The sequence below is a fragment of the Gavia stellata genome, chromosome 2 (assembly GCF_030936135.1).
Source record: "Gavia stellata isolate bGavSte3 chromosome 2, bGavSte3.hap2, whole genome shotgun sequence".
NCBI classification, from domain to species: Eukaryota; Metazoa; Chordata; class Aves; order Gaviiformes; family Gaviidae; genus Gavia; species Gavia stellata.
This window is the reverse complement of record NC_082595.1, coordinates 16,860,033-16,876,860: the sequence shown is the minus strand read 5'-3', so window position 1 is coordinate 16,876,860 and position 16,828 is coordinate 16,860,033. Positions and strand designations below refer to the sequence as shown.

At 38.0% G+C, this 16,828-nt stretch overlaps 1 protein-coding gene across 2 annotated transcripts in view; it reads right to left on the bottom strand.

Moving 5' to 3' along the window:
* The window catches only part of RBKS (ribokinase), a 71,549-nt gene that overhangs the window by 15,290 nt on the left and 39,431 nt on the right, over positions 1-16,828 (bottom strand). For both annotated transcript variants that reach the window (XM_059835715.1, XM_059835716.1), the window contains 2 exons: positions 14,137-14,228; positions 4,429-4,617 (listed from right to left, as the gene is read on the bottom strand). In XM_059835715.1, the coding sequence (XP_059691698.1) occupies positions 4,429-4,617; positions 14,137-14,228 (281 nt within the window). The remainder of the gene's footprint in view (positions 1-4,428; positions 4,618-14,136; positions 14,229-16,828) is intronic.

Genomic DNA, 16,828 nt, shown 5'->3' with positions numbered 1-16,828 from the left:
CCACTGGACTGCCCCACCTCCACACAAGGTCTGGCATGGACAATCCTCTACAGCCCAGACCCCAAGTAACTTGGAGCTGCAGACAGCCCAACTGCCTCCACAAAGCCCATCTGCACAAACCAAGCCTTAGGCAAGGTCTGGCTGTACCTCAGGGGCTCGACTTGGTCCCCAGCTGCCACTTGAAGCGCTCAGCTCTGTAAGATCCCATAGTGCTTTTTTGCAAAATGGAAGGGAAATAATCTCACTGCTGGCCAAATTCCAGCTTTGAGTAATTACATTCTTCTGACAAATTTTCCTTGGCAGTTTTGATGAAATATAATTAGTAAATGTAAATAGATGTAAATAGTGCTGTAAATTACACATTGCATGATTGTCAGAAGCAGAGGGGGAGGGCGGGAGTGAAGGGGCAAAAAGAGCAGAGCTTCATTCTCCAATATGGGCGACGTTGTGGCCTTCCCTGTCATCAGACCACGTATGTCTCTGCCAGGATGGCATGTTCAGAGCTACTACAGCAGCAGATGCCACAATCCAGGATCATCGTGTGGTTCATCATACAGATCATCCAACCACTTCACCTCAAGTACAATTTTGACCTGATGGTGTTCGGTCATGTCCCGCAGATGTGTTTGCAAGCAGCTGCTGTGTTCCACCTCAGCTGTGCTTCTGCTTCAGCAGCAAACTGCTTCACACACACGCAACTGCAAAATGTGTCTATATGATATTGTTTTCTATGAAGTGCTTATCAAATTTGTGAATGGTTTGTGAAACCTTCTGCTACCAACTGAAGAAGTGTCATATAAATGGAATTATATAATTATCATTCACAGCTATTTTAATGCAGCTTCATGTACTACTTTCACCTGATGTGGAAATACCTTCTTCCAAAAAAAAAGTAAATGCATATATTTAACTTCACGTAGTCAAGAAGATTTAAAAGCAACTATTTGAAGTAATGAAAATAGAATTTAATGTATACCTTTCTTATATTATCTACATATAACTACTTCTTTATGTGTCAAATGTCTCTTACGTACAACATCTGCTTCAAGTAGAAGTTGATATGGCTAGTGGGCTTAATCAGATATTTCTTTCTTTTATACAGAAAATTTGAAGATGATTTTTCAATAATTCACTTATTTTCGGTTTTATTCAAAATTTGCATATAGAAAATAGCTAGCAGAAACTAGGAAAATGAAGCGAAAGTTTATCTTCTTAACAAAAGCTTGTTGCACTCTTTAGCTATAACAGGAGAAACAGATGTTTCAGCTTTACAATACCATGTCTTGCAAAACTTCCTTCTAAACGACTATTCGTGCTCTACATGTTTTGGATTGTGTATGGAGAGCTCTGCTAACAGTCATGGGAAGCGTTGCATACATTAGTAAAGCCCACATTAAGATAATTAGTGCCAAAAAAAAAGAAATCAACAAGCTTTTTTTCCCCCTTTATAGTATTAATTTACTGTGGGTGAAAAATGCCAGATTTTCGATCTTGAAGATTCATGTTCCACCACAGAGCAGGAGATGGAGCCAGCTTTTCCCAGTGTTCTGCCAATAAACTCTTAGATTAACTATCTCAAGGGCTAGGAAGAAGAGCCAGGCTCTACAGTCTGTCAACCCTTAGTCTCTCTGATGAACCTATGAACATGGAGAATGGGCACCACACTACCTGGGACAGGGAACTCAAATTCTTAATCTTTGTGGCTGTACCTACCCAAGTATTTTCTTGTCAAAAATTTTCAAAACTGCTGTGGACAACAGAAATGACCAGTAGGCAGTATTGAAGATGCACTGCTGCAGAGAGGACTCTGGGCACTGGTAGCAGCTATGGGAAAATTTCTACAGCAAAAGAGGCCTTTGAAGCTTATTTTGTGTCTCATATATGTATCCTCTAAATGGCAAACTCTGTTTTAATACAGACTGTTTTCATAAGGTCTCTGTAACCTTTTGCAAATCCTATGATGGGTTATACACATCATTTAACTCTGTCTGGCAGTAACTTTACCTTCTGCAGATCCAAACAATGTCAATATGGATACAGGCACATAAGCAGATGTGATTGGATTATGACAGCTTAAAAAATTACTGCCTGGTCCCTCAAGATGCTGAAGTCAGGGCAGTTTAAGGTGGCAAGTTTTGTTTAGTATTAAACGGCAGGCTAAGAGCATGCACATGAACAGCTCTGAATACTCCGTGGATAGGTGGCTACTTGCTAAGCCACCTTACAGCTTCAGCTTATTCCCCTGGGGAAGGATCCACTGCAGACATGCATCTGAAGAGAATAACTAGAAAGTTTAGTATTTATTTTAGTAATAGAGCTATCCAGGTTACTTGAGGATGACATTATTTTGCTTAGTGTTTGGAAGGGTTGCTTTAAAACCACTTGCTTTCAGGCAAAGTGATAATCAGTCTAAGCACTGTAAGACTTTTATGATGGAAGGCCAACACATCTTTTTTCATTCAGTCTGCAAGAGTAAACCGAGCACAGCTGTTTTACTGAAAACAACCCACTGGTATTTAAGTAGATTAACAAAATTAACTGTGAAAATCCTCTGCTATGTGAAAGCCAATAACCTGTTGGCCACAAGGAGGCAGGGCAAGGATTCAGTAAACTCAAAGAAATTGCTTTTATTTAAAAAAGAAAAAAAAAGAAGAAGAAAGGAGCATTAAATTAGTTCAGTCATGAAACTCTGAAATGCTAGGCAAGATAAAAAGCACTTTTCAGCCACAGTGTGTGGTTTCAGTATTGCTGTTTTATTCCAGGAGCAGCAAATATCTTAAGATATCAAACAATAGCCGATCTGGCAGCAATTTTCTGCTTCTTTTGAAGAAGCAGATCACACATGTTTCTTCTTAATCACTTCTGTGTGATGTAGAGAAAAACTCTAACACTAAGCTTTGATAGCAATAGTGGATTTACCAACTCAGAGCAAGAAGCTGTACCATCAGGTTCACAAGGTGTTGCTCCCAAGCTAATAAATCCTGCTCCTGGGCAGCTGTGGGAGCTCTGCCTTCCACTCCCTTGGTACTTCTATTTCTGAGCTAAAAGCAGGCAGAGGCAGTTAGGGGTCTGTAGTCCCCTACCAAGTACCTTATGCGCCGTACAGTACAATGATGCCTCCCTTAACCAGCACTTTAGGACGTTCCAAAATCAGCACTAACTTGAGGTGAAACTTCTAAATGACAAAGGGGCAAAAGAGGAAAACAAAGCCAAAGTATCTCTGTCTCATAGTTAAACTGAAAAGCATTAAATTTAACAGTGAAACAAAGCTTTCCACAGTATCTGCACATCACAGTCCAAATCTATGAGGGAACTTCTGCTTTAGAAGTGACTTTACTCCTAACTCTGCCACTGCATACTACTGAGCTAGGTAATTTCAGTCCCCTATGCTTCTGTTTCCTCATCTTTTAAGCAGTTGCTTTCCTTCTTTGCGAAGCAGTATGAGGTCCATGGATAAAAAACATGCTACAAGAACTAGTTATTATTAATGCAATTCAGATATGGAATGCACCAGATGGTAAAATCTCCAGGATTTTAATGAACTATTGTAACAGAACATATGTAATATGACGTTATTATAACAGGCATTTAAATGTATAGTTAGTACATACAATGTGACCTGCTCTGTTCTCAGTAACTCCACTGGAATTACTTTGGATTTATGTCAGATAATACTAGGAACACAAAATAGCCCCATATGTGCAATGTGGTAAGGTTTTCATAGCAATGCTACCTTAACTATTGCCTGTCTTGTTTTTATTTTTTGCTGGGGGTATTGTATTTAGTGGTCTGTTAAGAATATGCTTTCTGCATTTATTTCTGAGCAGGAAGTAAAAAAACTACCCTCATTTCAAAGACTAAAATGCCTCTGACCAAGTATCCCTTACCTATCATCACAAAATAGTCATCATGAAGCAGCAAGAACTTTCTGGTGGTTTTCCACTATATTCTGTAAAAATTATGTCTTTGATGCACCTTAGATGCTAGACTCGCTAAGCAATTCATGCTTGTGTCAGAAGAGTCAAACATTCCGTTTCAGACTGTCAGGGCAGTAGTATCTCCTTTCTCCCACAGCATTTGAGTTCTGGACCAGATGAATTATATGACTGGGCAAAGGTGAAAAAACAGGACTGCAGCTCAAGCCACTGGCATCACACATTACAGTCAGAGACAGGTACTGACTTCAGTAAAGGAGGAACATGAAGATACTATCAGTATGTATAATAATTCTAGCATATCTACAATATAGACTATAAAACTCAAGTGATCTGACATTTAATATATGAGAGGCTGGAAGCAAGATATCAATTTCACGTCATAAATTAGCCTTTGTGCTAGTGCCCAAAGATTTGGCTGATTACTCATTGCTTTCCCTTAGTGCTTAAGCAGTCTTTTCCAAAGCAAGACAGTTAAACCACAAAAACGTACCGTAGTGTCCACAGCCCTGACCTTCCCAGCAGGAACGTGCTTTGGAATGGGTTCTTCTACTGATATCATCATGCAGCCTTCTGCTCCAAGAGTAACAATTACGAGCTTACACCCTCTTTCTAACAGCACGTGTCCCACCTTTTCAGCATCTTCAAGGTTGCCAACTGGGATGCCCGTTAAAATTTCTGCCTGGAAAATAACCCACGCAAATGAAAATCATAATCTGACAGCATTCATTTTTGGACAACAGTTGCATTTGAAAACAGTATTTAATATCTTTTTAAAATGTGTATTATATGATGATCATGAAACCACTTCCTACGCTGATATTCAGCTACGTCTTGCTCCTTGTTTGAAATCCGTGTGTACTTCAGGCACAGCAGACTAATGGAGAGCAGCCTAGGCAGAGACGCAGGAGGCATGGGTTCTGTTCCAGCTTCTACGACTTGCCTGGCATGCAACCCTTAGTAAAACCACATTTCTCCCACGTGCCTCAGTTTCTTCATCTGTGAAATGGACACAATGACACAGCCCTAGCAAAAGCATTTTGTGGTCTAATGCAAAAAATGTTACATGGTAACTCAGTCTCTATTGTTGGGGGATATTTACCACTAAGTGAGAAACTTTTAAAATTCTTTTTTAAATTCTCAGTGTTCAGCTACAGAGAAATCACAAGGGAAAATCTCTTCAAGGAAAAAAAATAATTGCTCAACTTTGACCACTCTGTTTACCTTAATGTATATATTTTAGATAAGAATACCTAAACATTATCTGAAGCCCTCTTTGGGCAAAGCCCCATTACAAGATTATTATATATTTGTTTTTTGACCATGTCCATAGGCCTCTGTCAAGACTGAGACTCTTCTGTGTTGGCTCTGTACAAACACAGATAAACTCTTCTTCTAACAGATGGTGACCTTAAGTCAACTTCTCCCAGTTGGCTCTTAAAATTAATCTCTTCTAGTTTCACCCAACTAAGAGCAAAGTTTCCCAAAAATCTGCAACGAAGACTCCAGAATCAAGCATCCTTTTCAGCACTTCATACATTTTCTTGATGGCATAGCATTGTCAAATGTCATGTTCTTTTTCTTTTGACAGGGAAGAGAGCAAGAATGAAACAGGAAGAAAGGGAGGAGAAAATACAGTGTGTTTTATCTGAAACAGTCTAGCAGGCAGTACTCCTGCATAATACAGTATGCATTCAATTTAAGTAAACAGGCATATTACATTTTGGTGTCTTTACTAAATCTTGTCCTGCTTGCCTGAGAAGAGGGAAGTCCTACTTTATCTTGCAATACAAGGCTGCTGCAGGATCCTGAAAAAAGCAGTCTGAAGTATTTTCAGAGAACCGCCTAGTAACTGGGCATAGCTTCCACACTCGTAGGGCTTATTTTCAGTGGAAAACTTACTTTGGAACCTATTCACCAGCTACACTTCCTGACCTCTGCTGCATGGGCAGCTCAGCTTCTTGGGAAACCGCTGCTGAAATATTTCAAACTACCTTCCTCTGCATTACTGAAATTTGAATTCAGTGCACATACTTCTTGATATAACGGACTGTAAACTACAGTGACTGAACAACTGCTCCACAAAGCACAGGCCATGCCTGTAGTACAGAGAAGGAGGGCAGACAGCTGGGGACAGGAACTACTACAGCCATCCCAAAGTAAACCGCCCCCAGCTGTGAGTCAGAGCCCGCTGCTCACCACTGTCATTTCCTCTGTTTCAGCCTGACCCAGGAGAGGGAAGCCACCCTTAGGCTCTGAAGGGCCCGATTATGCCAACACACTCCCTAGGGTTTATAGTATCATTCGTTTTAATTTTCAAACTTACAGGACCAAGTTCTGCAGTCCCTACTTACAAAAATGCACAAATGATTTCAAGCATTGTTCATCCGATCGCTACAAGGCAGAATCTGGTGTGGCAGGCCTTGGTGGGGAAACTTGTGCACTGCAGGGGCAAGGTGTGGTTAACACATACGTGCAATTTAAAACTACTTTTTTTAACCACACTGATCCCAGACAAGAATATAGTAAGCTTTAAATTATGAGAAGGCAACTAAACCTATCCAATTTTCTCTTTGGCATGTCACCATGCTGCTCAAACTTCTCTTGCAGTACAAACTATTTAAGCAAATTAAAGCTATTTCGGTTTTTAAAAGGTTGTATAAGTATTTTCAAATAAGAAAATTTGTTTCAAAAAGTGTCTCACAAAACCTTTTGAATGTGTCTTCTTGCAAGGCTTGCAAGGAGTCAATACACCAATAATGGCTTTGGAGAAACTAAGGATAGATAATAAATAGTATTAAAATATGTATACACACTCTATTCTAATATTCAAGCATCTAAAAAGTCTGTGTCTCATCATGAATTTTAAGATATCTGGAACAGAATCTATGCATTCCTGTATTCAGAACACTAGCACATCATGTTACAAGAGTAAAAACGGATTAACACAAATCCTTGAATGAAACTGGCTAACTGAATTTCCAATGTACTTCATGACGGGCAATAATTCCAAACATTCTACGTATATTGTAAAGTCTCCAGGATGAAATGGATTTGGTTTTGGTAGAGAAACAGTAAATCTAATTTGGATTTATTTACCTGGTATTTACACTTCTGTAAGATCATGAGCAAGGTAAATGAAGTACTTAAATATAATAGTCTTCCTAATGAAATGCACATGCTGTATGCTTAGCATTAATGTTGTACCCCTCTTTGTGATTGCTGTGTCCCAAGTCAACAGGATTTTTTGCTTGGGTTGTGAAAGAATTGTCCTGGGACTGATATGTGAAAGGTTTTGCAGAAATCTTTCTTTTCATCTTTACACTGCTTATACCAATAAACAAAATTATTTTGAACAGACAGAGTCTGTATAAAAGTAGATCTTCAACTGCTTGAAACCACTACAATCTAACTCATCTACAGCAGGATGGTAAAACTAAAAAACACTGGAACAAGCTGGAAGAACCATAAAAGCAGCAGAAGCCAGACAGATTCTGTGCCAATAATTAGAGATTGCGGTAAATGTCAACTGATGTTAAATACTGTGGTGAGTTTTTAAGTTCCTCCCTTCAGTAGAATCTTATTTAAAAAACAAACTGTGGTACAATTGAAGGAAATAACTAATGGTTATGTAAAGAAAAAATTAAATAACAATACTAAAAGCCCAATGTGGACATTTGCCATAGTACTGTACAAAAGAGCAGCGAATTAAGAATTTTATTTTTCTGCAGCTAGTCTCATAAAACTCCTCAGTTAAACGGACCTATTAAAGTAAGAGGACATTCCACAAAACTGCTGTCAGAATAAACTTATGACGGATATTATATAATTAATCTACACAGAATTTTCTTAATTTTGTTTACAGAAGTGGAAGAGAAATTTAACTGAAGCTTTTAATTTAACTGATACGAAGGTTCTTGGCCATAATCCTCACTAATCTTAGTTAACCCTCCATGTCTCTTTAGACTGTGGACTCTAGCCACAGTAAGTTGACACAAACCAGCACTGCTACAGAAAAAAAATGGTCCTGTTTTTTTCCCTCCCACTCCTGTCCACATGGCCCATTCTCTTGAGCCCACACAGCCATTTACACGGCCAGGAAACAAATTGGACTGCAAGGCAGACCTGTGTTAAAATTAACACCACCCCCAATCCCACACAACCCCCAAAAGCCAACCCAAAACAATAGTAACTTCTTTCCACAGCAGCACTAGTTTACACTGGCTAAAAGTGAGAATGAAACTAAGATATGAACTTTTGCCAAGTGTTCCTAGCTATGGTGTGTTTTGGGCAGCCTATGGTGCATTTGGGGCAGCCTATGGCTTACACAGCCACTTTCAGGGAGATGTTCTGGATCCTCTGCTTGGCATTTGCAAGACCAAATCTGCAGCGTGATATCTAGTTTTGGGATCCCTGGCACAAGTTAAGACACTGACATACTACAACGAATCCAGTGGAAGGCCACCAAGACAGTCAGGGGGCTAGAGACCAGGACATACAAGAAGAGGCTGGGAGAAGTGGGTTCGTTCAGCCTTAAGAAGACAAGGCAAAGGGGAGATGCAATTGCTGTCTACAGCAATTTAATGGGTATACAGAAGGTGGAGCCAGGCTCTCCTTGAAGGTGCACAGGGATAGGGCTAGAGACAACACGCACAAGCTGGAACATGGGAAATTCCAGTACTAGGACAAGCTTTTTCACCATGAGGGTGATGAAGCAGTGGAACAGGTACCCAGAGGTCGTGCAATCTCCATCCTCGGAGATTCAAAACTTGACTGGACAAAGCTGTGAGCTATCTGACCTAAACTGGCCATGGTTTGCCAGGGTGTTGGACTAAAGATCTCCAGAGGTCTGTTCCTAACTTCTATGATCCTATGATCCTCAGCAAATATAAACTGGTGAAATAACAAGAAGTGTTAATTCTTTGGGGAGCAGTCCATCATCTGGACTGCTTTTTGTGCACCTAGCACAATAACAACTTTGCAAATGTTGCCAGATACTGCTGGAACAGAATAATAAGTAAGAATAGGGAAGCTGTGCCAGTTTTAAGGCTAACCCATCTAAACCTACGTATGATAATTTAAAATATTTTTAATTTTAAATATTTAAACACAGTAAGACGGTTGGCTACAAACTTGGCTTATCCCTTAGGAGATTTCTTTGAGAATGACAGAACAAGAACTCAGTCTCATTAATTCTACCACATGTGAACAGTCCCAATGAAGTAGTGAGACAGATTTGGTGTATAAGCAATTGCAAGATCAGGCCACAAACCAAGCTAGTTCCAGTTGTTTCAAATTATAAAATTTTTACATACATACAGGCAGAAATACTTATCGTGCTAGAATAATTAAAAACTGATTGAAACGAGTTGGCTTGAGGCTATTTCCTCCCCTCCCAAAAGTAACATCTTTCATTTTAGACTAAGTATGGGATATTTCATAGTTTCCAACCAACTGATAAAATAAGGTTTAGAACAAAGTTGGAATTAAAATATACTGTAAATTGCTGGCAACTTCTATGTAATAGAGCAATAGTAGCTTTCCATTACTTAAAACAGAAAAAGCAAATTCAAAAGATGTTCTGAAATATTTTAATTCTAAAGGACTTTTTTTTTGACTACTAGAGATATCAATTATTTTTTCTTAAGAAATACTATCCCTAGTATTAATCTTTCTATATTAATAAGCAGTATCTTCAATGTCCTAATCCAAGACTCCAGATATAGTTTTACAAACTTGATATTCTCTGAATCTTGTAAAAGTCAATAGGGTGCCTTGATTTTGGACATACTAACAAGAATTTCCATTATTAATATTTCTTCCAAAAATTATCTAGCCTCTAGTAATAGACAATAACACTTAAAAGGAAACAGTATCATAAATAGGATAGTATATATTTTTCTGTATTATTTTTATACATCTTGCAGCTTTATTTAACAAAATTAGTAATTAACATGTTTAGTTGTACTGCTTTCTACCACTGAAGCCCCAATGTATTCTGTTAGCTTTGCTAGGCCTTGCTTATTTAGATCAGAAGTCTGATACCCATTTTACATTAGGGAGAAAGCAGTTCCCAGTTTTGCATTCAAAATAGCTTGACAAACTAAATCATTTGCTGTAACTGTTTAGGAGTTTTCCTGCTCCTGAAGTATTCTTTGAATGGAGAAGCAGCTGTTCTTCAAAACATTTAAATTGCTGACATGCAATATATTTTGGTTCCTAACCTGCAGGGCTGTGTAATTGCATGCACACACTAAATAAGAAAAACAACACATGAACTGTATTGACATTGTGGTTCTGCCTAGAGCCATACTGCAGCAAGGAATCACACAAATACGTGGGAAAAAAATGGTAAGTATTCCAAAGAGCTCATCTTGTATAGCGTTGTCTCTTTTTCAACACTTACAGATGACTGAAAGGAACAACCATTGGTTTTCACTAAGATGACATTGGATACATTTATTTTTCATTAGAAGAATTAAGGAATGGAGAACTAGCACATTCCTGCACAAACCTCAGGGATTAGGCTGTGCTACATCTGGGAATTAACAAACTAGTCTCAACAAGTTTGATCTTTCTGGGAAAAGATAAAACTGAACTACAGGCTAAGCAAAGAAAGAACTGATAACCTTGCAAGATTTGTTCTGAGTTTTTTTGTTCATAAACCACATAAAAAGAAAGTAATGTCAGACATAAAAAAAATTTATTATTGCAACAAGCAAGAGTGAAAAGAACAGCTTGTGAAGAGACTTCTAGACAAACTAATGGTAGATAATTCACTGATAGTATAATTGTTTGCTTCTCTCTAGCACATAAATCCATAAGAACAAGCTGTGCTGTTACACCAGATACTGCATGTGATTTCATTAAATCCTAAAGCATTTAATGGAGGATAGAGTATAAACTGTGATGCTGTATTTGATACTCACATGTTTGGGACCTGAAATCCCATGGCTGTCTGAAACTACAGCTGACACTTTTAAACTTTTATTCTGTGACAAAGGCATCACAGATCAAAACTGTTGACCTTCATGGCAGTAAATAACAGAAACTTCTGATTCAGTAATAATTCAGCTAATCACAAGGACTACCCCCTTTTTCTCATCTTTAACAATACAAATACTCCACATATAGCGTATGAGATCTCTTAAACTAAATGGCTAGCTTTCTGTTGTACAGCTAACACAGTCTCCTGTTACAAATGTATCATTTACATAATGTCCACAAGCCACAGGATTTTATCATTTAAAGGTATTTCTTGGTGAACAAGAAAGATAAGGGCGTTTTGGTAAAATTGTGTGATAAATACTTGTAAATTTAAATGACTAAGAAAGACAAACCAAGCAATTAAAAAAAAATCAGTGTAAATTTAATCTTTTCTTAGCATATACGCCTGTGTTAAAAAGCATGTTTCAGAAGCAGTTGAACTGGATAGCTCTAAAGAGTTCATCTTTAAAATCAAGATGATTTATTAATGATTTAAAAGACTTAGTAAAGATAAAGCAGAAATACACTTCTTTTTTTCTCATAGTACCTAAAAATCCCAAATAAAAAATTAAAAAAAAAAAACAACAAAAGGGGTAAGGCTGGAACATAAATAGGATTTTGGCTAGAAGGAAGTTATCTGAGACTTAGAAATACCAAGTAGGAGGGGCAATGGAGCTGGAACAGAACATCTCAGGAAGGCAGTTGTAAGCAGCACAGTCAATATATTTGGCCATAGAGAATAATAATTTAAAAAATCCATAAAATAAGAATGGCCATAGTGGCTCACAGCAAAGGTCTATCTTATCCAATTGCTCTTTTTTGACTGTGACTGCTAGTACATACTGAGGGAAATAAAAAAAGAAAAGTATAAAAAGATCTTTTCCCAGTATATATGCTGGACATTCAAAGTCTTTAGGTACTTCCTGATTTAAGAAGATGAAGGAAAGGCAGATGTAGTTAGTTGAATGGATGAAGTTCAAAAAATTAGAATTATCTTTAAGATTTGTAGAACTAACTTATTGCTTTTAAGTGCCATACAGAGATGTGATGGGTAACCTTTGTTTGGGTATGTAAACATTTATCTCTATATCAAACTTCTCAAGTGCATACATTACAGGGATCTGAAATTAGAGAAAGTAATGAAAGAAAACAGAAAACAGATGGCATATGAATATATAACAATTACTAAAAAAACAACTTTCAAACTTGTGACATAAGAAAAACAAATGCTTCATTCTTCGCCTTTTCTCAGCAAAAAGAAAGGAACAATGGCAATAGTTCATCCCTGAAAATCAATTCAATAACAAATCAGACACACAGAGAGGATGAAATCAAACATAATTGATTATTACAGTCATGCTAATGTAATTGATGTCATTGTAAAGTATGAAAAGGTTATTGTTAAAAGCAAGGGTATTTATGTGTCATTCTTGTTCTCAGAATATGCTGTAGGAGTCCCATGCTTGGATCTGTGCTCCCATGATATGGCTGGCAGGAACTTCCATAGGTCTACCATTTCCATAAATTCAGAAGAGATAAGCCTCCTCAACAGTAGAGAGCATATTTCTGTGTCTGACTGTGCATACAGTGATCCCACCTATCTTCCCAGCTATCTTCCAATGGTAATTACTTTTAAAAAGACAGTAGCAGAAAAGAATGCAAACTGTAACCCCAGCTCTGCAGGAAAGGTAGATGAATGAGCAGGGATCTATTATAATTATACACCTGTATTTCTTGTTCTCCAAATAGAAGTAATTTTCTTTTCTCCATGTGGTGGTAATAATAATACACCCTGGCTCCAGCAAGCTAAACTTCTCAAAGAATGTCTCTTTCAAGACTGTCCTCTAGCAATAAAGTATAACAAAAGGAAAACTTTAGCATGTGTGTTGCAAAAAGCAATGAGAGAAAAGTCAGGAATAGACAAGTAATGAAAAACGAAGTTTTGTTTCTAACATATGGGGGATAAGTTTTTGCAGGGAAAAAAAAAGTAACTAGTGACATTATGAAAAAAGCAAACAACAAATGACATTTACTAAATTGGTGGGAGAATATGGGTGTTCTCAGCCCAAAATGTGCTCCGTTGCACCGGTTAGCCAATCCAGGGGTATAGCCCAGGCATAAGTGCTTTCTGAAAGCAAGAAGAAAACACCATACGGGTGTCCTGCAAGTCCCCTGAACAGGAACAAATAAGTTGCCTTAGCATTTTCTTCATCACATATAATTGAATTCTGACAGCTGTTGGACAGTGTCTGAGCCACGAATGATATCACTGACAGTTACACTGGAAATTTTGCCTTCCAGAGACCTGAGTCTTGAAGAACTTACTCTGACAGACATCGTCATCAGACAAAAATTCCTACAAGTAAGCAGGGCCACGGTTTTCTCTTAGCTCTTCCCCCTCCTTTCCACCCAAAGGTATCACGTTCATTGCAGAAATCATGTTTGTTGGAGATAACTTTAACTATGATCAAGGCATGGCTTCTATCCACTAGGTTGCTTCTCCGACATTCCTGCTTATATAAAGAGAGGGTGAGGGGAAGGAACACAGTATGCACAATGCTAATAAATAGGAAATTTAAATGAAGGCTTATGAGATGAGTTTAATTTGTCTCTTGTGACAAAAAGAATTTCCTTTGGGAGAAATAACACACTTGAATTAGAAAAGAGAGGGAAAGGAGAAAAAAGAAAAAAAGGAAAACATACAGTTGAAGGGTCAGAGAAACAGATTCACTGAAAACAGATCTGACAGGAAGAGGCATATGAAGCTACTGTTTACCATCAAGTGCAGCATGCATGCATCACCTCCTGGCAAACGAGTTTAAAACTGTCAGAACACTATGGCTAGCGCATTCCTGCTAATCATATCAAGGGACAGCAGAACAAGGACAAGGATCTATTTTAATATTTACCACTCAGTGATAGCATTTTAAAAGTGTCCTTTTACGGATTTGTTTTACTCATCCACTTGTAAGGAAGGCTGGACACAACTTCCCTGCTGCAAACAATCAATTTAATTTTGAGTGCAATCTAAAGATATTCTAGAATACTCCTCTTTGCTTGTTAGCTCAGGGATCAAACTTGTCATCTCCAGAAGTCCTATGTAAGAGGAGTAAGTCTCAGTTTTCCTGTTCCCTATGCTGCATTTCTGAGAACAGTATCTCTCTGAAATTTTACTGCTTAAGACTCCTTCTTTAACATGACATATGACCATTACCTCAGTTTCATTGCAGCAGAAGATATCAGAATGGGTATAAAATTGTGAATCTAGGTCAGCAAGGGCTGGAGCTGGATTAAATATAGTCTTCACTGGAAAAAAAAAAAAGAAAAATAAAGTCTAAATCTCTAGTGTTTTAGATCCATAAACCATCACCTGAAACACCATTGTGGTTAATTCACAGCCCCCAATGTTTATCATTAACACGCAAATGGCTCTCAGTTTCTGTGTCCTCAGTTTTATGGAACTGCCAGAAGTTTTGTTTATTTATTAAAGTTCCCTTCTAACTCATGTGCAGGCACCTGTCATGACAGGAACATGACAGAAGAGTAACAGAAAAAGTAGCCAAGAAATTATTATATTAAAAAAAAAAAAGGAAAAAAGCCTTAGACAGTAATGCAGTTTGTTTAACTGATGATGCTTCTTCCAGGATTTCAATAAGTTTTACAAGAACTGATTTATTTCTCTAATTTTTTCAGTGTTATCTGTGTTCTGTACATGAAGAAACAGGGGTATGGAGTAATGAAGGGCATGTCCAGACAAGGAGTTAAACGTGCTTCTGAATGTGTTACCTAACTTGTTCAAACTGCCACATTATAAAACTGTACTGTAGACAAGGCACTGTATATTTTTAATATGCTATCTGGCAGAGCTAGACCTAAACTTAACACGTGGTAGAATATGTTAGTTAACCTAACTTTAAACTGTAGCCTAAGGCCCTCTGTAACAGCAGAAAAGGTTTGTCATGAGGACAGTATAAGTGACTTACTCACTGTTAACACAGGAAGTCTGCAGACTTGGTTTCTCACTTTGCCAATTTTATGATTAATACTTCTGTGCCTTAACCACAGGGCCATCATTTCTATATAAAGCACACACTCTTACTTTAGAAATATTCTTTACACTGAGTGATCAAATCTTCCAACTTGGATGCTTAAATTTTCAGTCCTAAACGCATAATTAGACCCTAAGCTATAGCACATAATATTCAGACACCCTGAACCTTAATGATTCTGTGATTCTTTGAACACTTCTGAATCCCAGTTAATGCCCTAAAAGAGAAAGATGCAGAGAGACCTCTGAAATCTGAGTACCAAGACATTTAGAAGATGACCTTTTTGATTAACACTCTGAAAGTTTTAGCCTTTGTCTGTACGACTTTATCATGCCTCTCTACCTGCCTCGTTAAAAAGAGTATTAAAGCGACAAAGACATTTACTCAGAAGCTAGAAAATGCCAGGACTAGGATTTCCAATGAAATCTTAATTTGGCTCCCTTATATTATTACAATACAGTATGTATTATAATAAACTCTTTAATTATATGATCACATACCACTGAAAAACAGCATGTGATCACATAATTAAAGACTGCAACATAATACATATGCAGAAAGGAGACAAATGAAGGTTTCACAGGCAACCTTAACTCTCGCATTTCCTATTTTATGAATTGCAACCCTAATAAAGTTTTTTTAAACACGAATCTTTAAGGTATACTTTCCTAGGTAAACCAAACAAACAGCACATATTGGAAAACAAACTCTGTCATGTGGTATCATACTGACATATACATGGGTCAGGAGCAGCACTGGGAGTGTTCCAACTTGGGTTGTAAGTAATACAGACTCATCATGAACAGGGTGTAATACATTACTATTAGCTTGCTCCCATATTTAATAGCTGCTGAGCAGGGGGGAGATAGAGGAACCCTAAGAGTCTCTTTTAGGCTGTGAAGAAGAGCATGGCTTGTGAACAGGGTAATCTATTTGGTCCCCCTGAGGAACACCAAATTATTTTCTGCTCAAATTCTTTCTCTCACTTGGCCAAGATCCATTCTCCTTACCTAGTTTCCATTCTTTATGCCTCCTTGCACAGGCACTATGCAATAGTAACCTTTTTCACTGAACTTTCATCACATCATATCTCTTTACACCCCCTCTCCTATGCTTTCTTTTTCCCACTTCCAGTACCCACAGCCTACTCCCTGACTCCACCTCCATATTCCAATCTCTATTCAATAAATCCTGTTCTCTGTTCCAATTTTGTTCTGCTTTCAGTTTCTCTCTTCCTTCTTCCTCTGCCACCCCCAAAACCAAGCAAATCCCTCCTACACTTCCCTTGTCTGAAATCTACTCTCCCTCCCCACCATTCCAAACCAGCTTGGTCTCTTCTGCATTCAAATCAAGCAAGCTCCTGCTCTGCACTTCCTGGGCATACAAGAGAACTTTAACAGTATAAAAGAAGTTGCCTAAAACCAGATTCAGGAATTACACTCAAAGTCATGCTGCCCAAATTGACAACTGCCTATGTGGACAGACTCTCAGGGGAAGCTAGCTGTGAAGTTCTAATAATTTCTCAACTCTATGTGAAAACTAGTTATTTTCCAAAGGCAGATAATACAGTAAAAATCAGGCAGATTTCCATGCTGTTGTAAAGGCTTATCTTTAAAAGAAAGCTCCCTTGCTATCAAGTCTTAAGTAAATTTTAAGGTAGCTAGTATTTATGCTTTAAAATGGGGCAGGGTGGGAGGCATTTTTCTGTTGCTTGGTTTCCGCAGCCACTATGCTTTGGCAGAAATTTTACAAAGAATTCAACCACAGACAAACAGCTGTTATGAAAAACTGGAGCCCAAGATTAGAAAGTTGAAACACCTGAGAAACAGATCCTTGACTTGCAAGTGAATTGCAACC